The sequence below is a fragment of the Nuphar pumila genome, chromosome 12 (assembly GCF_984573655.1).
Source record: "Nuphar pumila chromosome 12, dmNupPumi1.hap1.1, whole genome shotgun sequence".
Taxonomy (NCBI): Eukaryota; Viridiplantae; Streptophyta; class Magnoliopsida; order Nymphaeales; family Nymphaeaceae; genus Nuphar; species Nuphar pumila.
The window spans coordinates 28,947,051-28,970,568 of NC_143260.1; the positions used below are offsets into that span (position 1 = coordinate 28,947,051).

General features: G+C 37.5%; 1 protein-coding gene across 2 annotated transcripts in view; it reads left to right on the top strand.

The window, feature by feature from the left end:
* The first annotated feature begins 4,558 nt into the window (after window positions 1–4,558).
* Window positions 4,559–23,518, top strand: part of NUDX19 (nudix hydrolase homolog 19) — a 39,365-nt gene continuing 20,405 nt past the window's right edge. Inside the window, exons 1-7 of one of the 2 annotated variants that reach the window (XM_089983572.1) lie at window positions 4,559–5,149; window positions 8,643–8,783; window positions 8,903–9,007; window positions 19,228–19,327; window positions 20,042–20,134; window positions 20,692–20,961; window positions 21,080–21,398. In XM_089983572.1, the coding sequence (XP_089839698.1) occupies window positions 4,586–5,149; window positions 8,643–8,783; window positions 8,903–9,007; window positions 19,228–19,327; window positions 20,042–20,134; window positions 20,692–20,961; window positions 21,080–21,108 (1,302 nt within the window). In that variant the 5' untranslated portion in view covers window positions 4,559–4,585 and the 3' untranslated portion in view covers window positions 21,109–21,398. Of the gene's footprint in view, window positions 5,150–8,642; window positions 8,784–8,902; window positions 9,008–19,227; window positions 19,328–20,041; window positions 20,135–20,691; window positions 20,962–21,079; window positions 21,399–23,518 lie in introns of those variants that run through there. The other variant, XM_089983573.1, reaches the window with a different exon arrangement.

Sequence of the window (23,518 nt, forward strand, 5' to 3'; positions counted from 1 at the left end):
CCAAATCTGTCGAATGGACAATCTCGTAGGTTCTTAATTTTTTCTTGATACTTTTACTCATCGCATATGCAAATTTTTTATTTTTGCACATCATGACGCTAAAATAATACACCTATAAAACTCATCAACAAATTTGCATCTGTGGTTGCAAATTTTCAAAAAAGATTATAAAATTCTAAAGAATTTATGAAACTCGTCAAGAGTTTTGCATGATCACTTGTGAAAATCATAAAATTTATGGAAGTCCGGTAATTATGAAATTACATAAAGTATTAAAAAAATCCAAAATATTTACAAAAATATGATATTGCAAAATTTTGTATTCGCATCACACCTATATTGCAATTTTTTTCTTGCAAAATTTCATCCCATATAAATGCACATTTAGTTTTTTTTTCTCATTTGTATCTAAAAAGAATGGTAACCCTAATCATCATCATGCTCTCTCTAGAACCCCAACCCTTTCGGTGATTTTTATAAAAGTTGTTCATTCTACCTAGTGCATGGTTATAATATTCTTCTCCTTCACTTCTCTAGTTAGCTATTAAGGTTGCAATATCTTTTTTTGTCATTTATTGTTTAGGGTTTACGATCTTTAAGGATTTTCACGTACAGTTACTTATTGTTGCATGTTGCTTATCATTATTAGATAATTTTGTCAATATTTATCTTTGTTTGTCTGAGTCTAAGGTACATTCAATTAGTTAGTTGCGGTTGGGGTTGGTTGTGCACAAACATTGAATATGGGTTGGTTGTGAGGGTATTGTGGTTTATTATTGGTTGTTGGTTTTCAAAGTTGTTAACTGAGTGATATATTGTGTGGTTGGTGTAGGCAATTATAATGATTGTTGAAATGGTATTTGTAAATCACTGTGACACTGAGCAACCCTTTAAAGATCTATAATGGTTTATAAAAACAACAATAAAGAATATGTAACATTAATGTCCCATAAAAATGAATATATGGAAGAGTTAGTGGTCCTTCGGTATAAGTGTACTCCAAAATTAGATGGTGAAGATACATGGATACATATCTTAGATGACGATGATGTACAATCAATGTTATATAGGGACAATATTTATATAGTTACTAGTAAAGCTACACAAATTGATAATGTTTGTGAAGTTAAAGAAAAAGTTGGAGGATGCATAGTTAAACATTAAGTGACAGTCTGAAGTGATGTACAAGACGTGGTCGAAAGTGATGTACAAAAATGAAATAATAAAAATCTTATGGATAATGTGCATTTATTTCACCCATTAGCTACTGAACTCACTCCTCTGACGAATATCTCACTGTTTTCAACAGTTAATGATTAGACGACTACTGCAAATAATGTGAAACTACTTGGATAAACCGCACAAAATGATCGACCACAGTTATGCAAGACATTCCTAACTTATTTTGTGCATGTTTTTTCACTTGGTATGTAAATGTTATGGGTGTGTCTTTTTGTATATGCAATACTTGAGATTAGGTGAATCAGAAAATAAAGGTTAAGCTTGCGGCAATGAAAGCTAATAAAGAGTTTAAGACAAAAGATGCATTTGTGCTTGTGGATAAAAGCTAATGAAGGCGACCATCATGCTTGTAGCAATGAAAGCTTGTGAAGAGTCTTATAATGCATATGCATTTGTTTATGAATGAATTGTGTATATAAGAGAATGAAATTATTTAATTCTTATTTTTTTATGAGAATGATTTGCGTGTATAAAAGAGAATGAAGTTGTTTGATTCTTGTTTTTTTAGAACAAGTTGTGTATATAACATGAAATGAAGTTGTTTGATTCTTTTTTTATAATAGGTGATTGATTTGTTTATGAGAATGAATGGTGTATATATAATGAAATAAAGTTGTTTGTCTTGTTTTTTGTTTGATATATGTTGTTTAGGTAAAGATACATACAAATTTCACAATTGGTGACTTTTCGCCTCAGGAAGAAATTTTGCAAGGTACATATGAATTTCAATTCATTCTTTTTAAATCAGAAAAGAATTTTGCAAGGTAAGTACAAAAATTTATAAAATTTTGTATTTGCCTCCACCATTCATAGGAGATTTGTCAAAAACATCATTGGAGGGGCAAAAATTTGGGGTTTGCAAAAATAGGGCATCGAGATAAAAAAAAAGTTGAGAAAGGAAGCATCATTCTTTCACAAAATGAAGATTTTCATACATTGCATTATTTCACAAGATGAAGATTCTCACACATTGCATTCATTCTATTCTTTTACAAAGCAAAGTCACTCGTATATTGCATTCATTATATTATTTTACAAAATAAAGTCGATCATACATTGTATTCATTCAATTCTTTTACAAGAATATTGCTTCTCATTGTCGATTTGATGGAGAGAAAATAAAGATACGTCGATTTTGTATTGATCAAACACTGATTGTGAGATAAGTCAACTTTGTGTTGATGAAGAGAAAACACATATATTCAACTATCACAACTCGTTAGAGCAGATGCCCCCATTAATTCACATACCATAAGATGCGCTTATCGAAAAAATTCATAGTTCATTAAAGCGAAGGCCTCAAGAATGCTACATATCCCACCCATACCATGTGATTGAACACTAACTGTGAGATACGTCGACTCTATGTTGATGATGATATACATCATCATTATTTTCATTCTCTATAACGAAAATGGGTTTCATATTTTATTTCCTATCCCACCCATACCATAAGATGATTTTACAAAAAAAACTCATCGTCAATGATTTTTCATCGATGAAAGTGCCAACTGATCTTCTCATCATCGATGCTTGGTCATTAAAAAATAACCATAAATTTTCACTGGTTGGAGACAACAAAAACCGTAGTTTATGTGAAACACCAACTTTGCTTTTATACAATGGTCATACAAACTTTTGTAAATATTTTAAAATTTTGCAATACTTCATGCAATACTCACCCATAATTTTGTAATTATCGGACTTCTGCAAATCTTATGATTTTCACAAGTAATCATGCAAAACTCTTGACCAATTTTACAAAGTGTTCAAAATTTTACAATCTTTTTTTGGAAAATAGCAACCTCAAATGCGATTTTGTTGATGAGTTCTGTGGGTGTATTATTTTAGCATTATGACGTAAAAAAATCAGAAATTCGTACATGTTAGGGGTAAAAGTGTTAAGAAAGAATAAAAAACCTGCAAGATTGTTCATTTGGCAAATTTGGTAAATTCTTGGGCATTTTTGAAAACATGTTATTTTCGGTATAATTAACGACTGGGTTCGGGTTTTGTCAGGTCAAAAAAATGGAATCCCAAACCTGAACTTAGATAATTTCACAACTTTATTTTTACTAAAAATATATATAAAGTATTGGGTTAGGTTGGGTAACAAAAAAGCCTGGTGGGGTCGAGTACCCAACAAAAATTATAACCCAAATCCTCTATAAAATACTCGGGTCAGGTTGGGTACCCCCACAAAAAAGCCAGGTTAGGTCGCGTACCCAACAAAAATTATAACTCAAACCTGGGCCACATATTACTCGGGTCGGGTTCGAGTCAACACTTTTCATGCCCATACCCGATAATTCCCTAAAGATATGTATTGTTTTTGTTCCCAACGATAAGAAGAAAAAGGGTCTCACCCTAACAGGTAAAGCGTTGGGCTTTGAGTAAGGAGTGCGGAGTTTGAATACCAACACTACTGATTTCAAAACTTTTTTTAAATAAAGATGTTCAGCTCGAGGTGAGTCCAACTGTGCCTAGCTCGAGCCCGACTTGAGCCAATCACGAACAGAGGCTCTTCAAACTCGGCTTGAGCTTGAACAGCTATTTTTTTCTTTATGAGCTGAGTTCGAGCCAGCCCAAGCTTGGCTCTAACCCGGGTCATGTGCAGCCCTACATGCCTAGCCCATGGTGTCCATCCCTGGTACTATTATTATATTCAAGTCAAATTAGGTTCATACACTTTTAATGTCTAGAAACTTGACGTGAGATAACCTGATGGAAATTGGATTCCTCCAAGATTGGTGTGTGAAAAACACACAAAGAGATGAAACTACTAATTTAATAGGATCTAGCAGGAAGTTACCAATTCCAATCAAGGGAGTCTTTGCTAGACATTCAACCAAAATCCCAAACATGAAATTGCTCTCCATAGTATAATATCCTTGAAGTTGAAGTCCCTGACAACTTTTCTAATAACCAATTAGTCAAATATGATATTGGCGGAGTGAAGATCAGGTGCAATGTGATTGTTGGCTTTCAGATTGTCCACCATCTACTGTTGTATCTCAAAGATATCAAGTAATTAAAAAAGTGATTCACCGTCCACAATGTACAACAAGGACAATGAAAGGTGTTTGTGGATGAAGCAATGGACGGTGAAGATGTCAAGTTACTTTGAGAGAGTGATTTGAGAGATCACCCACCATTTGATTTTGAGCCCCACAAATGTGGTGGGTGATTAAGTGCAGCAGCACACAAAAAAGTGTGCAATGACATTGCACTTGATCCAGCTTCCCACCCCTACCCCACCCAACAACAAATCCATTGAAGAGTTTGCTTGGACCTTTCCAACTACAAATCTGAACCCATAAACACCTAACCATGTAAGAGAAGAATGCTAGCATCTCTCCCTTCCTGTAGGCTCCTCCTCTCCTATCGAACCGTGAGAAATCTGCGTCTCTCGTCGTTCCCAACGGCCTCTGCCAACATGCAGGCCCATGCATTCGCGGGCAGCCCATTGAGGGCCAACACCCACGAAGCCATCGACGGTTCTTCCCTAAACTCAGCCGTTTCTGCGCTAAAATCGGCACTCAATTGCACCAACCGAGAGCCTTTCAACGATTTCAAGGTATTGATCTTCAAAAAGGGCAAGCCTCTCGCTCGCTCTGAATTGGGGAGCTCTGAAAACGCTTCTCCGCTGTGGAGGATCGGGTGGAGAAGCCTCTCCGATTGTGAAGATTTGATGGGTCGGTGCGAGGTTCAGCTGAGCGAGGACCGGTTGGTGTATCTCGGGAAGAAGGGGGGTTCTTTCTACTGGGCCATGGACGTCTCCGACGTCGAGAGTTCGAGCTTCGAGCTCGCGCGGGAGCGGGCCGCCTACGTGGAGCTCCGGACGCTGATGGTCGCCACAGATTGGGCGGACGCCGATGCCATGGGGGAATTGGCCATTGCTGGTCATGTAAGTTTCGGCCTTTTTCTTCTTTCCGGTTGGTTTCGGCTTGGTTTTGATGAAATTTGGGTTTCGATTGATTAGTTTTGCGCTCTTTCTTCTCGTCTTTCGGTTAGAAATAATGAACTGTTGTGTGTTTTGAGTGTTGCTTCGTGGATTATGAGGAATTCCAAATCGACCATGATGATGATTATCGATGCAATTTGGGAATTGCTTCCGCAAACACGTCTTTTTCGTTGCGTTGGAGGAATTGAGTCTGAATGGTTTGAATTTCTGTGTATCTCAAATAATTGAGCATACAGAGGACTGTATCTGCATTGGTGCTACCTAAATTTACATGTGGTTGATGTTAAAGCAATTGGGAATATCCTATAAATTTGTCACGTTCGATCTTAGATTCGTTAGGTTTGCAACTATCTATTTGTTTTGGTTTACAAGGAAACAACTCCCAAGTAAGTTTCAAATAATTCATGGTAAGAATTGGTGAACCATCTTCTTGCTTTCCAAGATTAGATCCATCTACCTCACTGATTACAGGAATCCAGAGTAAACCTCCCTTTGACTGATTTGCTATAAATGTTGATATTCGAAGAGGATTGTCAGGATAGTAAATCATATTGAGGCCTCTGGGTTCTTTTCAAAATACGAGCCAGAATGCCTGCTGCAGAACTCGGGCTATGTGTTGGTTGAGCACCTGCAGGAAGCTATGCAACGATATGTCTTTGACAAACTGGAATTCCGCTGTAAGTTAGCCTGTAACTGATGCTAAAAGTTCAATTTCTATTGGCCTTGATCGACTTTGCTTATCAGTCCTCTTTTAAAGAGCATCGTTATCAGCTTTGTCTGATTTGGCATCACTATCTTCATTTGTAAGGGCTTGAATTCTGTTTGAGAGAAATTTTGTCAAGCAGAAGCCATTTTCTGATTGTTTTGTTCTTCCTTGGAAATGGGAACCATGCTCCGATCTCCTTCATGAGCCTTAAAGATCGCTTGCTGGCGTGAAGATGTACCATGTGTTCTGACTCCACACTCGGTACATGTCTTAGGCATATTTCCTAATTCAATGTCTACCTCTCTTGGATCTTTTTACCCCAGTTGATAGTAAAATGAGTTTATGATTCTTCATTAACTGGTAATCAATGAAGAGATAGGTAAAGTGTAATGTATCTGGGTTCTTGGTTATTAATCAACTCATCTCATGACCCATTTGCTATATGGTAATAGACATCACTTCACCATGCCATTGGAGGCAAGCAATGGATTTTTTGCCTAAACGGGTGAGACCATTCAATAAACTTTGGAAATCCTTCCCTCTTCATCTCTCTGACATCAAAGTCTTCCAACAACAACCTGAGGCTCAGGGAAAAGATTGAATTCAATATGATCTTTCGTAGCAAAGAACACAAAATGTTCTTATTTTGGTAGGACCAAAAAGGAAAATTTTCTTTTTAGATTCCATCATTTAATATGTTGAAACTTCTCTTCGTCGGTCTAAGATTCAATTTCTAGATGCTGAAATATTTGAAGGCCTTCTTCCTGGCCTCATAGAATTCCAGAATAAGAGAAATGATCAATTTGCAATTCTTCTTCTATGGTTTAGCCAAATCTGGGTTTGAGATGAAGGCTTTTCTACATCCAACAATGTCAGCTGAATATATAGTAGTAGTAGGCCTATCAGCTCCCTCAAGTCTAGGTTTAGTGATCAACTGGGCTTTACATCCCAGCCCTTCAGTCCTTCCAGGATTGTTTTGTATCATCTGTCCCTTCTCCCTTGCCTTCAGCTTCCTCAAATCAAAATCTGTCCATATCCCTGACCTGGACTGCATGTACTTATGTTGGATACATAGTGCTGGCTTCAGTATTGTGCATATTCATAATGATCTTCCCACTTACTTTAAGCATAGTTGTCCAAAAATGCTAGTAATTTTGGCACCACTAGTCCTTTTTGGCTAGGATTTCTTTTATGTTGTTTTAAGATGGTGTAGATGCATTTCTGTTTGGAGAGAACCGGAATCCACTCTCAAAAATGACGAGGGAGATTTGATTTGCCACTCTTCATTGAAGGGAAGATGCCAGGCCTGAACTAGAGGACCACTCAATGACCTCTATTAGGCTATTAGCCCTCTCAATTTGGCTCATTGATCCTCACAATATATGAGGTTTGTATAATTTCTTTCAAAGCTAGAGACAGATTGCATACGTGCTCTACTCCTACTGAATTTTAAGGATGAGTAGTTTTGAAATCGCTAGTATCCCTTTTGGCCAGGATATGTTTTACTATCACTTTCGGAGAGCACCAGCATTCACTCTTCAAATCTGGGAAGGAAGAAGAGTGGGTTCTGGTGCTCTTCAAAAAGGAGTGATTGTATCTACATCATCTTAAAACAAGACAAAAAATATCCTAGACAAAAAGGAGATCATTGATGCCCAGATTAAGTATCCTTAAATTTATTAGGGATAAATCATGTATGCAATGTTTCTGTGGCTATGAAAAAAAACAGAGTCCATAGTCTGTGAGCATTGAAGAACTCAATTAGGAAGGGCACGTACAAGCTCATTGGGTGTTCCCTTTGGTTCAGGATGGCCATCATTTTCTCTTCAAAGAAAAGTCTGAGAGGAGGAAAGAGGGCAGATCTCTTCCCACTTTGACAGAAAGGGTATTTAACAAGGACTTGTTGAGCTCCTGAGTGGTTCACCCATCTGAGTCATCTGGTCAGGCTACTGACAAAACCAATCTAAACCTGAAGCACAAAAGTTAGCCACATTAGGAAAACATTAGAACACAAAATAACTTGAGAAAGCCTCAAAGTTGTAAACATCTTATAATATAAACATATCATGTGAAAAACTTGATAGCACCCAGAAATAGCAATAAAGATGCTATTATCTATTGATAACCATGAGAACTCAAATATGGGGGAGAGGGTGGCATTCTGAAGCATGACTTAAGATTAGGAAATGAACATAAAGAATCATTAAATATTTGCTAGGGCCTTTGCGTTTAAGGTTTCAATGGAGTCTGGGGGGTTCTTGTTTTTCGAATCATACTGAGTCTGTTCAATTAGTTGAAGAAGCACAAAATATAAAATATAAATGCCCTACAGCTGTAGTGACCATCCCATGAATTATCAAATGGCTTTGGCTTTGGGTCTTTTCTGTGTTTCAGACCCTCTTGGCTTAATCTTGAGCATTGCTTAAGGTCAGGCAACCACATGAGGAACTCCAAAAAAAAAAAAGCGAAAATCCTGTTCAATTCATAGTCACTGAAATAATATTGGAGAACCCCTTTAGCTTATTGATAGCTTTGATGAATGAATCTATTTTTTCTTTTCATGGAGTTGGTCAGTTTTTGAAGTTTCTGTCAACAGATTTGAGTTTAGATTTCTGCTTGCAGACCTGAGGAAAAGCATTGTTACCTAGTACAAACTTTACCATTTGTTCTTCTCTTTCATCTCAATCTGTTTGGATACAATGTCTGATGGTTTAATCCTCTCTCTCTCAGGCAAAGGCATTGCTGGAATGGCATAATACTTCCCGTTTTTGTGGCCACTGTGGAACGAGGACTGTGCCTATTGATGCTGGAAGACGAAAACAATGTTTAAATGATTTGTGCAAGAAGAGAGTTTATCCTCGTGTTGATCCTGTATGTCACTTATTGTCATTTATTCTTAGACCTTTTGCATGCATGCATGTTTTGTCACTAGAAGGGTACAGGCATTTGGCACCAACCAATTCTCTGAATAGGTTGATGTTATTGAGCAGGTTGTCATTATGTTAGTCATTGACAAGGAAAATGATCGTGCACTCTTGAGCCGCCAATCGAGATTCGTGCCTCGCATGTGGAGTTGCCTTGCTGGCTTTCTTGAGGTATAATTAGATCTTCATGCATTTTTTAAAGCAATATATGATATACTGCATCTTATGTCATCGATCCTTTGAATGCCCGATCATGGAGGTTAAATGACATTTTAATTGAGTCTTCAGCAATCCAGCCAGCAATTTGACAACAATAAGTAAAGCCACATCAGATGCCTACTGTTCTTGTGATTGTTATTCTATGTCACAGGGACTCGGCCAACTAGGTGCCGCACCCGTAAAGCCACATCAGATACCTACTGTTCTTGTGATTGTTATTCTATGTCATAGGGACTCGGCCAACTAGGTGCCGCACCCGCACAGACGCGATGCGACGCAACGCGGGTGCGGCACCCGGTGCAGTCAACCTTGAAAGAATATGAGTAAGATGGGTTTCTTCACGCATCACCTGCACAGGAAACAGAAAGAAAGGCAGAGAGAAGCCAAAGGCTGGGGCGGCAGAATAATGCTCGACCTCCATGCCCTAATTCATATATATAAACATAAGGAATATGATATTACAATATTGCCATTAATGAAACATTATGAGGCGTGCGTGTTTTGATATAACGTGCGTATGGATCTGGATCCAGATCCATACGCATACTATATTTTAACACCCTCCCTCAAGTTGTACGTGGTTTTGAAGCATGTACAACTTGCTCTTCAATAGCCAAAATTGTCGTCCTGTTAACCCTTTGGTAAAAAAGTCTGCCACTTGATCTTCTGTTCGAACATGATGTAGTTCTATCTCCTTCATCTCGACTTTCTGCCGTATAAAATGTTGATCAATCTCAATATGCTTCGTTCTGCTATGTTGAATAGGATTACACACAATGTTTATTGCGCTTTGATTATCACATAGAAGAAATGATCGAATAAGTGTCTCCCCAAGGTCACTCAATAAGTGTCTAATCCATGTAGCTTCTGCCGTGCCTGCAGCCATCGACCTGTATTCAGCCTCTGTACTTGATCGTGCCACTGCCTTTTGTTTTCTGTTGCTCCAGGACACTAAATTGTGTCCAATATATACACAATATCCAGATACAGACCGTCTCTCATCTGGATCTCCTGCCCAATCTGCGTCTGTATAAGTGATGAGTTCATGCCCTTTATATAGGTTATTGTTCTTGCGATAAACAAGTCCGTCTCCTATAGTTCCTTTTAAATAGCGTAGAATGTGCTTCACAGCTTCCATATGACCTTCTGTTGGAGCATGCATAAACTGGGATACCTGATTAACAACATAAACTATATCAGGTCTGGTAAAGGTCAAATACTGCAACATCCCCATGAGACTTCTATACGTTGTAGGGTTGACACAAAGATGGCCATTTGCAGAGCTCAGCCTTTGATGTAATATACTGGGAGTACTGACTGGTTTGCAATTCGTCATCCCGGCTCTTTCCAGAAGATCAAAAGTGTATTTTTGTTGCATGAGTGTCAATGTGTCCTGTTGTCTGTCAACTTCCACACCAAGGAAGTACCTCAACTCCCCTAAATCTTTCATCTTGAAAGTTTTCATTAAAAATCGCTTCACGTCTTGCACATGGTTATCTGAACTCTCAGTGATCACAATGTCATCAACATATATAAGAAGAAGTATAACGATGTCTGTCTTTTGATAAATAAAGAGCGAGTGATCCAGAGAGCATCTTCTAAAACCATAGCCTTGGATTTGCATAGAGAAACTTTCAAACCAAGAACGAGACGCATGTTTCAACCCATACAGAGATTTCCTTAGTTTGCACACCCAGGCAGTAGGGTCCTTCTCAGCATATCCAGGTGGTTGCTCCATATATACTTCCTCCTTTAAAGTTCCATGCAAGAATGCATTTTTAACATCCATCTGGCTAAGCCTCCATCCTCGATCGACTGCTAGGGATATGATGACACGAATTGTACCCATTTTGACTACCGGACTAAAGGTCTCATCGTAATCTTCACCATATTGTTGTGTGAACCCTCGAGCAACAAGTCGCGCCTTATATCGGTCAATACTACCTTCGGGTTTATACTTTGTTTTATAAACCCATTTTGAGCTAACAACATTCTTTCCTTCCGGTCGAGGTACTATTTCCCAAGTCTGGCACTCATGAAGTGCTTCCATTTCTTCATTCATAGCTTCAGTCCAATGACGGGATTGAAGGGTTTGATTAAAACAGGTGGGTTCCTCCTGTTTTGTGAGTTGAGACATAAACAACTGGAAGTCAAGGGAAAAGGTCTCATAACTCACCCATCGTTGAATAGGATGCCTAATGCGTGATAACCTTTGAGCCGGATCATTGGCGATGCTTTCCACATTCCTCTGCTCTGTATTTTTGTCCCTCCTCGTGTATATCTGTCCAGAAAAACGTTCTACTGGAGGTGGCTCAACTGAAGATGGTTCAACATGCATCTGTGAGTCATCCAACTCTCTACTCAAGCCGAAGGAAGGACAATTCGCCTGACATGATTCTCCTGTATTAGCAACAAGATCTGCGCTCATCCATGGATCATATACTTTTAATTCTTGAGATGACAACTCATCAGAGTCATTGATCTGAAAATTTTGTTCATCAAAAACAACATTCCTGGAGGTCCTAATACGTTTTGTAGTAGGGTCATAACATCGATAGCCTTTGTATTCATCCGCATACCCAACAAATCTGCACTTAGCGGCCTTGTCCTGAAACTTATTTCGCAGTGATGAATCAATATGTACGTAACATACACAACCAAAGACACGCAGCTCATCATAAGAGGGATGTTGCCCAAATAAAGTATAATAGGGAGATTTCCGATCCAGAAGTGCCATAGGAAGACGATTTATGACATAAACAGATGTGTGAAAAACTTCTGTCCAGAGACTAACGGGTACATTGCTATCATGTAACATGCTCATCGCACTCTCGACAATATGCCTGTGTTTCCTCTCCGCAACCCCATTTTGTTGAGGGGTATGAGGCCAAGAAACCTGTCGACTTATTCCTTTATCCCGAAGAAAGGCAATAAACTCGTTCGATGAATATTCTCCTCCACCATCACATTGTAAATGCACAATATCACAAGAAAACTTGGTTTTGACCATCGAATGAAATTCCCGAAATATTTGGAAAACTTCATTCTTATGTTTCAAGGAGTATATCCAAGTATAACGGGAATAAGAATCAACAAAGATAACATAGTAACGACTGCCAGAAAGAGAAGGAATAGGTGCAGGTCCCCAAACATCGGAACAAATAATCTCAAATGGCCTTGAAGCTCTTTTATTAATGATATGAAACAGAAGAACATGACTTTTGCAAAGTTCACATGAGAAACATTTATTACTTTCTAAAAATGAAGATAGACTAGACTCTGGAAGAAGACCATCAGATACAAGATTTTCAACAAAACCCCGACTACAATGTCCCAAGCGACTGTGCCAAATGTCTGGCTTATTACAATGATATGATGAATTTAAAACTTTCAATGAAGGGAAAAACAAAGGCTCTGAAGGCGAAGACACTGAAGAATGCTTGGACGACTTCAACTGGAGAACTGGGACTGAAGACGAAGACACTGAGGGAATCTCCTTGAAGACGTACATGTTCCCTTGACGCTCCCCCTTAGCGAATGTCTCATTCGTTCGTAGATCCTTAACATAAACAGAAGAGGGAGTAAATTCGACGGAAGAATTCATATCATCAACAAGTTTAGCCACAGAGACAATGTTCTTTTTAATATTAGGGGCAAGGAGGACATCAGACAAATGAAGTGAGGACTTTGACATAGGAATATGTGCACTGCCAGTATGAGTAATGGAGTGAGAGGTTCCATCTCCCGTAACTATACTACCTTTTTCAAAATAAGGCAATAAGTGAGATAACTTACCTGCATTACCCGTGACATGAGTGGTAGCACCAGAATCAACGTACCACTCGCCTTGCTCATTTTGCTTGATCGTCATATGTGACAATGCTGATAACAAAAGTTGTTGCACATCTGTAGATGGCGCTTTCATGTCCACAGTAGAAGTTTTATTTTCAATTTTGTTTATTGTTCCTCTGTTCTGCAGGTTAAACCAACAATCAGCTTTCACATGTCCTCTTTTGTTACATAAGAAACAAGTGGGCACTCTCCTCTGATTCCCTGCATTAGAGACACCCGAAATATTAGGTGTGGGTAAGATACCACGTCCTCCCTGTCCAAAGCGACCTCGGCCTCTGCCCCCTTGATGCCCTGCATTCCCTCGTCCAAAACCTACAGAAGTTCCCATAGCCAAAACTGAATGAGAACGAGTTGATTCATTTCCTTCTGCCCTTTGTTTCATAATCATCTCATGTTGGAGAAATTTTGCTTGAAGATCGTCAAAATTGGGCAAGTGAGGAAGACATGTCAAAGCTGTGGTAAACATGTCAAAATTAGGGCCCAACCCATTAAGGAGTTGTTGTACTTTGTCTTTATCTGAAATAACACTCCCAATAACAGCCAATTGGTCAGTAATACTCTTCAAGCGGCCTATGTATTCCATAACTGTCATGGAGCCTTTCTTTAAACTTTGAAACTCATTCTTTAAATACATAACTCGGGCTTCTGATATCTGAGAGTATGTCTGAGAGAGCTTACTCCATAAATCTGCCGCAGTGCAATCATCTGAAAGAGTAGCCAACACTTCTTGAGAGAGTGTTGACGTAATATACGCAACCAAAGATTGATCCCGTTTTCTCCAAGTGGTATATTCCGGATTCTTAATAGATTTGGTAAATGCATCACCCCTTTCATCCTTGGTTTCCTGCAAAATAAGCCGTGGTCGTACAGGAATGGAGCCATCCAGATGTTCATCGAGATTCTGACTCCGGATAAACGGAAGTATTTGTCTCTTCCATGTTAAGAAATTAGAATGAGTAAGTTTTTCTGTGACAAGCTGATTTAAAAAACTTGCACAGGGACCCGATGACGAATATGAATCCATATTAATGGCAACAATGAATAGGCGAACAAAAAAGGATTGAAGAAAGCAAACTAAGTTGAGATCACTTAATCAATCAGCAGTGCTGCAGTAAGAATATGTACTTGTGCAACCAATACTTTGAAAGGGAATTCCCCCTTTTTTTTTTTTGAGAACGAGAATGTAATTTGTTACAGTCTGCCTATAGGCGTTGCACAGGAAACTCTGATTTCACTGCTGATGAAAAAAGGATGGAAAACATCAAGACTTGGGAAAATATTAACGCACGTTAAGTGCAGTTGTGGATAAAAGAATTGATATGGAAGAATGAGATACAGTCAGATGATGACGTTGAAGATTTTAGAAGAAATCGATGCCAGCATATACTTAGGAAAGTATTAACGCACGCCAAGATAGAACACAGTAAGTGCAGTTGGGGATAAAAGAAGTGATATCAAAAGAGGAGATACAATCAGATGATGATATTGAAGAAGAAGAAGGAGATGACCTCACGGCTGAAGGATATTGAAGACGATGTTGAAGAAGACGATGTTGAAGAAGAAAGAACAAGAGTCTTCACGAGTCTTAAGAAAGAGGGAAGAGACGCAGCCGAAGACTTGACAGACGATGTTGAAGAAGAAAGAACATGATGTCTTCACGGCTGAAGGAGTCTTCACGCAGCCTAAGAACAGGATCTCGTTGAATGGGTGGCTGGTAGGGTTCCACAGCTACGGCTCTGATACCATGAAAGAATATGAGTGAGATGGGTTTCTCCACGCATCACCTGCACAGGAAACAAAAAGAAAGACAGAGAGAAGCCAAAGGCTGGGGCGATAGAATAATGCTCGACCTCCAAGCCCTAATTCATATATATATAAACATAAGGAATATGATATTACAATATTGCCATTAATGAAACATTATGAGGCGTGCATGTTTTGATATAACGTGCGTATGGATCTGGATCTAGATCCATACACATACTATATTTTAACAAACCTGACCCTGGGTGCGGTCAACGCACCAAGGGTCATTTATGTCCAATTTTTGGACTTTATATATATATATAGATAGATGGATAGATAGATAGATAGTTTTTTATATTTTTGCCGCACCCCCACACCTAAGTTTTTTGAAAGTGCCGCACCTCCGCATCCACATCCACGTCCACATCCACATCCGCATCCGCACCCGTACCTGCACCCGCACCCGCACCCATGTGACATAGTTGTTATTTTATTTCATCTTTATTCATATGAAATTATAAGTTAAATCCTTGACATGTGCATGAAACAAGGGTTTTCTGTTTAGCATCTTTTATCTTATCGTACATTAGAATGCTTGACAGTGCTTTTTTGGTAAGGGTATGCATGTTCACATAATTTCTGATTCTGATGTTCATTTTATGACCTTGTTCTATACCCTCATGATTCATCTCTGGTACCTACGAAACACAAAAGACAACTGCCATAATATGGGGTCTCTTATTCTGTGTTTATGACAAGTTGAGGCCTATTCTTCCTCCTTTTCCAATTGATTCCGTTTCATCCAATAGTCGGGATTTCCTTTATGTTCTTTTTTTTTTTGGGGGGGGGGTACAATAGGGCATGTTGTATCTTCTTACCAGGTCATAAGACATGCACTTGAGCACTGTTGTTCAAGGCGAATACAAAAAAGGGTGTCATGGGTAGGTTTTGTACTATTCTTGCAAACCAGTGCAGAACGACCCTGAGTTTTATTGAGCTTCTTGTCATCTTTTCGTGAGTGGAGAAGCGAGCTCTAGTTCCTTATCTTACTCACTCTATAGTTTCATTGCTATACCAATAGTTATAGCTTGCTTCTCTTAGATGGGGAGCAAGGGCTTCCTATTTTTCATAAGGGGGAGAAGGTAGGGGTGGACATTGGGTCGGGTTGGTCTGACCTGATTATCAACTAATTAAAGCCCGATAAGTTCGACAAAGATTTGGGCCACTGAAAGCCCAAGCCGATAATTATTGGCTTGGGCTAGGATTGACTCTATTCAGGTTTTGATTTTACCATTGTGTCCGAGAGCTGCCGATTCAGTTAAACCCGGGTCGAGTTGGGTCAAGTTACGGTAGATAGGCTTGAAAACTTGTTGGATACGGGCCGTACCTCAGCAAAATTGGTCTTGGCTTCGATTTTGTATTAATGGATCAAGTTTCGAATCTGGATCTGACTTAGAGCTCACACAAAATTCTGGATTCGAGACTGAATCCGACTTTTATTATACCAGGTCCGAAGTTCAACGCTGCCTTTAGAAAAAGTAATTGGTGGCAATTCTATAATAAACTAGGCACAAAAGTCTCCTCCCTTAAGAAAATTATGAGCTGTGGCATTTGCTTGTAATTTTTACACTGTTTGTGGGTTGATTTTATTCACAACCGTTATATATACCCTGTGCTGCCGACCTTCTCATTCTGTTTTACTTTAAGGGCTAAGGCGCAGGCAATGGGCTTGGTTGGGTCGGGTCTGTTAAAATATGTATATATATATAATTTTGTTGTAATAAGTAATGCCCATAAGGGGAATTTAATCTTTTTACTTTTTGTATATAGGTCTGTCCTGTAGGGACAATTTTGTATTTATTTTGTTTTTTATATTTTTTGTATTTGCCTTGGTTTTAAGGGGCTCTTTTAGTTAGGTTCTTTTTGGACTAGTCAATATAGAGTTGACTAGTCAATAGAACTGTTGGAACAATCCAACAACTCTATTTCTAGCAGTTAGCTCTATTGAGACTACTGTAATGAAATAGTGGTCTTCCACAAAATCTCTTGAATCCACCAAAAGAGTGTCTATTAAAGACACTTCAAGCAAAACCCATAAATGAGTATAAAAGGAAGAACACAACAAAAATAATAAAATCTTTATTAATAACAAAAATGCTTAAGAAGCATTGAATACAATCATATTACAATGAAGCAAAGAATTTACCCGAATGGATAAAAGCTATGCATAAAGAATTAGACGCTCTTAAAGAAGCTAACACTTGGGAAATTCTAAATTTACCCATTGGAAAGAAGACCATGGGATGTAGATGGGTTTTTAAAGTAAAAACCAAAAGTGATGGATCATTGGAAATGCATAAAGTTAGGCTAGTTGCCAAAGGATATTTTCAAGAATATGGAGTGAATTACGAAGAAACTTTTGCTCTTGTTGCCAGGATGAGCACTGTTCGAATGCTTGTAGCTATTTCAGCTATTAAAAATTAGAATATATTTCAAATAGATGTTAAAAATGCCTTTTTGAATGAGAATATTAATGATGAAGTATACATGGATGTTCCATCTGGATTGATAATTCCTTCAGGTAAAGTACTTAAATTAAAAAAAGCACTGTATGGTCTCAAACAAACACCTAAAGCTTGGTTTGATACTTTTAACAATGTTATTGCAAGATATGGTTTTAAACCATGCTATACTGATACAACTTTATTTATCAAGAATTCTTCTGTAGGTATTATAATTTTACTTTTATATGTTGATGATACGTTGATTACAGGGAGTGACAAAGAAGGAATCAAGAAAGTAAAACAGTTAATTTTTTTTTTTGAAATGACAAATCTTGGGTTCCTAATATACTTCCTTGGTATAGAAGTATCCTACTCTAACAGAGGGTACATATTGTCACAAACAAAGTTTGCTTCAGATATTATTGATAGGTCAGGACTATCGGATGATAAAGTTGTTGACACCCCAGAGACTCTTGGAATGAAAATGCGAGCCGATGATGGAGTTTTTTTAGACAATCCAAGCTCGTGGGATCTCTTATGTATTTGAGTATTACAAGACCAGACATAGCTCATGTTGTACATATAGCCAATCAATTTCAACACGCTTCAACATCAGCTCATATGAGTGTAGTGATGAGAATTATCAAACACATTAGAAGCACAATAAATAAGAGAGTTTTTCTATCCTCTTCTTTCTTCTTAGATCTTATTGCTGATGCTGATTGGGGAGGGGATCCAAATAATAGACACTCAACAACTGGTTTTTGTGTGTTTCTAGGTGAATCTTTGATTTCGTGGAGGTGCAAGAAACAACACAAGGTGTCACTATCATCTACAGAAGCTGAATATAGAACAATGACAACTACTACCATGGAAATCGTGTGGCTCCAACAACTAATTTCAGATACGAGAATTCATCTTCAGAATCCTACAAGATTATGCTGTGACAACAAGCGCTCCATATACATTGCTCGAAATCATATGTTTCATGAAAGAACCAAGCATATAAAGATGGATTGCCATTTTGTTCGTGAAGAATATTTAAAGAAGACTATTGATCCTCCCTACGTGACATCAGAATATCAACTTGCGGATTTTTTCACCAAGGCACTGTGCTCACCAAGATTCAACGTTTACTTGACAAACTTTCGGTGATGTCACCATAAGTTTGAGGGAGACTGTTAGAAAATGATACATATATGTATATACTTGAATATATATATATATATATATATATACTCTTCTTAATACAAGAATATGTATATGTATAAGTATATGTATATAAATACATATTTAAAGTATATACATATATTCTTGTAATTTTTATTTTCTTATTTCTATAATTTTCATTTTATTTATTTTTCTTTTTCAGTTTTTGTTCCCTTTCTGTACATAGTCAGTAGTTGACTGTGTACAGTGTACAACAGTCAACCACTGACTGTGTACAGAGTCTGTCAAATAAGAGCCGTTGGGCTGATTCTCAACAGCTCTAATTAGAGCTGTTGGGAATAGCCCAACGGTTCTTTCAAAGTGTAATGCATTATAAATAAGGGCAATGAGCCCATTGCATGTGTATAAGAATGAAAGGGTTTTATCCCCTCGTAGCAATAACACAGTGCATTTGAAGCACTTGTTCTTTCTTGTGGTGTGAAGCTTTTTGATGCTATTTTGTGTTGGCATAGGTTTTGAATATCAAGTTATTTGGAAACTTGATTGTGTGAGACTTTTCACAAATGTATGTGTGTTTTATGAAGTTTATATTATGCATTGTTGATATTCTATATCTTCTATCAGGATTGGGATCATTCCATGCTTTGTTATATTTTATTGCTGAGGAAAACATGGCATAACGGCAGTGATGTATGTTTTGAGAGATGTGATGCCAATGGGAAACGATATATGTTATTCATTAGCTTCATATTGTTGGACAGATGGCATGCTTATAGAATTAGAGCATCACTATTTGGAGATACATTATATTTTGGAATAGTATAATTTTACTCATTGGTAGGTGATCTTAATTATGAAATTTTGATCATGATGTATTTAATTATGAAATTTTTTCCTTAGCCAGGAGAAAGCTTGGAAGAAGCAGTGAGAAGAGAGACATTTGAAGAGACTGGTATTGAAGTAGGAGATGTTGTCTATCATAGTTCTCAGCCATGGCCGGGTAACTCCATACGCTTTATTTTACATTAAGATAAAATTCCCATCAATATCTAATTAGTTATTTTATATGGTGAAGAACTGCTGATTCGCACTAGAAAGGACACCAGTATTTATTTTTGTGCTTTCGATTAGTTCAATTTAGTAGAATTTGGTTGGTTATCAAAAAACAAAAGTTCTCAAAGGTTCCTTCCTGTGGACTTCATGATATGATTTATTAATAGCTCTCTGACATACCCCACCATTGACTGAAAAAGAAGAAAAAGAGAAGATTCCTAGTGTTGAACTGCAAAAAACACTGACAGAAATTGTTGGATCAAGATTACAAATTATTTGCAAATTGCAATGAATTGGATGAGATTAAATGCATTGAACTGCAAATGATGTCTTGTGTTGAAAGAACATATTACAAGTTTACAACATGTATTGCTTATAAAATTGAATGTTGTAAAACTCGATCTATTTTAGTTACTGCTGATTTATATTAAGTTTTCTGTTTTGCACAGCCAATGTTTACTGTAAAACTGAAAATTATTTGTTGCCTTTTTTCAAAAGGAAAAAACGTTATTTGTTGTTGTGGTAAGGCTTTTGGCTGTTGTTACTTTAATGGTTTTATGTTTTTGTGCATAGGAAATCTTCAAATAATTGGTGACATGATAATTGTACTGGATTCTTTCATATGCTTATTATTGCTAAATGCACATTGTATTATTTGCAGTTGGGCCCAATAGCATGCCATGCCAGCTCATGGTGGGCTTCTTTGCATATGCCAAGTCCTTCGAAATACATGTTGACAAGGAAGAACTAGAAGGTACTTTAGTCATTTAGGTCCAAGCAACTTAACTCTCTCTCTCTCTCTATATATATATATATATGTGTGTGTGTGTGTGTGTGTGTGTGTGTGTGTGTGTGTGTGTGTGTGTGTGTGTGTGTGTGTTCGTCACTAGAATATGTTTACTAGAAGTATGTTTACCTGAGTGCGAACTAGTTATTTCCGACACTTTTTCGCAAATCTGACACTGCAAATGCATTCAGCATGATCAGGTTAGTAGGAATCGAATATCGGATCGTCTATTTTCGATGAAAAAATGCAATTTTTGGATGCTTGAATATTTACAAGAATTTTGAGCCATCGATTTTCAAGCCTTAAAAAGATCCTGCTTATGTGTTGTAATCGGCCGATCTGAGAGCCGGACCCCATAAAACTGTGCATGAAGATCTCATCCATATGGTGAGATTTAAGAAAAAAAACCCACGAAAATCTTGGTTCACACTCTGGTAAACATATTCTAGTGACTCTTCTCTCTCTCTCTCTATATATATAGATAGTTTAATGTGAATAATTGATCTTAATTTTCATCCTGGTAGATGCACAATGGCATAGTAGGGAAGATGTTAAGAAAGCTTTGACATTTGCTGAATACAAGAAAGCCCAGAGATCAACAGCTGTCAAAGTGAACCATATGTGCATGGGTGTTGAGAAGGGCCAGGTCTCCTCAACTGATTTCAACATAGAAAGTGGAGAACTTGCTTCAATGTTTGTTCCAGGACCATATGCCATTGCACACCATCTAATATCTTTTTGGGCAAATCATGATGCTGTTGACAGTGCTGGGTTTCCTCCAAGACACTCATGTGGTACGTCAAGCTTGTAGATTTTCCTTGTTCTCTTCTTTTGTACCGGCTATCATTTATGGGGGATTAATTTTGTTTTTCTTTCTTGTTCATTACTGTATATGTGTTTTTTTCATTACAGTAAGTTTGCATGGTGTCTCTGGTGGGTGAATACAATTGAACAAGTCTATTTACATTCGATAAGTGCGGTTAGGAAGTTCCTAACTGTTTCTATATCCCGCTAATCCAAATCTCATGTGGCCTCACACTTTAGTTTTTATTATACTTCATAGAACCTTTGCTTAGTCTTCTTTACCGTGATCCTAGTCTAACAGTCTACAAAAACCCTCTGCCTTGACTTACCTCATCCTTACCTAATCTCTATACTCCTTTTCTGCTTTTATGTATTTCTATGTACTTTTGTGAATGATCAGTCATCAATGAAGCTATAGTATATCACAATGTACTTGATCTGAATTATTATCAGTTGTGTTGTTTATATTTAAATGATGGTTCTTACCATGCCTCAGTCCCCGAAATTGGATTGAGTTTTAGACTTTAGTGTAGTCTGAATGCATCCATCGAAGAAACTGAGCAAAGAAACAAAAGAAAAGAACATCTGTAAGCATTTTTATTGCTTCCACGAGATCAAAGTATGTAGCCCCCCTTGAAAACATCTTGGGCATGATATGCCATCTGGACAAGAATGTTCTCTTTCAGGTTACTCCTATTGATTGGTCCCCATTGAAATGAGGGGGAGGAAAGAAAAGAGGAGAGAGCAGGAAATCTGACAAAAGAATATCAGGTTCCTGAAGGGTTGTAAGCAGCTGCATTGTATGCCAACGATGTGGTGAGAATGATTGCCTGGTTGCTTCCTGTTTGCCACACGTCCACGGGAACTTGAATTTTGAATCCCTTGTTTGCAAATACATGATCCCAAACCTATTTTCTACTGAACAAACTATGTAGATCAAATCTGTAAGGTTAAATTCACAAAAATTGCAAAAATAGTTGGAAAAAGTGGTGCTTTCTGGTAGATTGTATGCATAAACGACAGTAGCAAATATTTATCCTTTGTGTGTGTGTGTGTGTGTTACTACTTAAGGATGGAAGAGGGGCATCCGTGCACCAAAATAATTTGCTTTAGAAGCTTTTTAAGAATTACAGACGTTTTGTTGGGTTCAAATGACATTTTTGGATTCTCAGGATATTTTTTTATAATGCCCCTCTCACACGAGAGAGATTAAAATTTTTATGGAGATGAGGGCATTAGACAGAATTCTACATGGACCTCAGTCTCTCTCTCTCTCACTATATATATATATATATACAGATATAGCCAATTCGATGCTAGCTGATACCGAAAAATACTGTAGTGTACCATAGATGGTGATATACTAAATCTGAAATAAAATATTTCCATGTTCCCTTTTAACCAAATCAAATTGTTGGTTGAATGGTTGAGATGTTAATTATTCAGTTAGATGTTTGAAACTAATTTATAAGTCTCCTTTTTTTGATTTGAAGTTCTGTACAATGTTTTGGAACATATTCCTGTTTATTTTGTTCATGTGGCAGAAGACACATGCGTGTTCGCTATGGGTATGTCAAGAGAAGGTTAAGAGGTGGAATTTAGGTCTTACAAAACCTACTCCCTGTTAATTTGCTTTTGTTCTCTCTTCACAAAAAACTTCTATAAGAAGAGGTCGTTGTAAGCATGATTGAAAATGGGCTCAGCTGGGAGTCGTAAACCTAGAGCCTAAGATGTCTTCTCACACACATTTAGGATGGATTAAGCGGGGTCAAATGACATAGCTGGATGGCAAGATCACATTCATAACAGAGGGGTCTCAGGTTCGAGCCCCGCAGAGTTCCATGGTTATCCTGAAGTAATACATTTGGAAGGAAAATTGAAGGGGGGAAATATATATATTTGTACAGTTACATCATATGCTTGGACAAACATAAATTAAATAAGGTCATGGTAAACCATAAAACCAAAAGGAAAACCTGCTTAAATTTCTAGGGATCATCTGTGCCATTTGAACTACGGTCCTTGATTTTACACTCAAAATCATGCAATAGTATACATTGAAGAATAGTGATTTCTAGTGGAACTGTGGAAGAAACAGAAAGTTCAACCTGGAAAGGTCACAATAGGTTTATAATAACAGCTTTTTAAGGGCCTCAAAAATCAATGATGCGCAATGTGCTAAATTTTGATGATTCAAAAAATCATATTTTTCACGTTGAAAAAATATGAATAAGGTGCATTTTTAGCAAACAAAACATGTTGGGACATCCTCCCCCTTCCCTCCACCCCTCCCCCCCCCAAAAAAATGTTGGACACAACAATTAATTCAGAATGAGTTGGTACAACTTGCACCTTAAGATTTTTCAACTTGATTTTACATACCATAGTCCATAGACAGTAGCAAATATATATATATATATATATATATATATATATATATATATATATATATATATATATATATATATATATATGTGTGTGTGTGTGTGTGTGTGTGTGTTAACGAATGTACTATTAAATAGAAATTGCATTTATTTTTTATTTTTT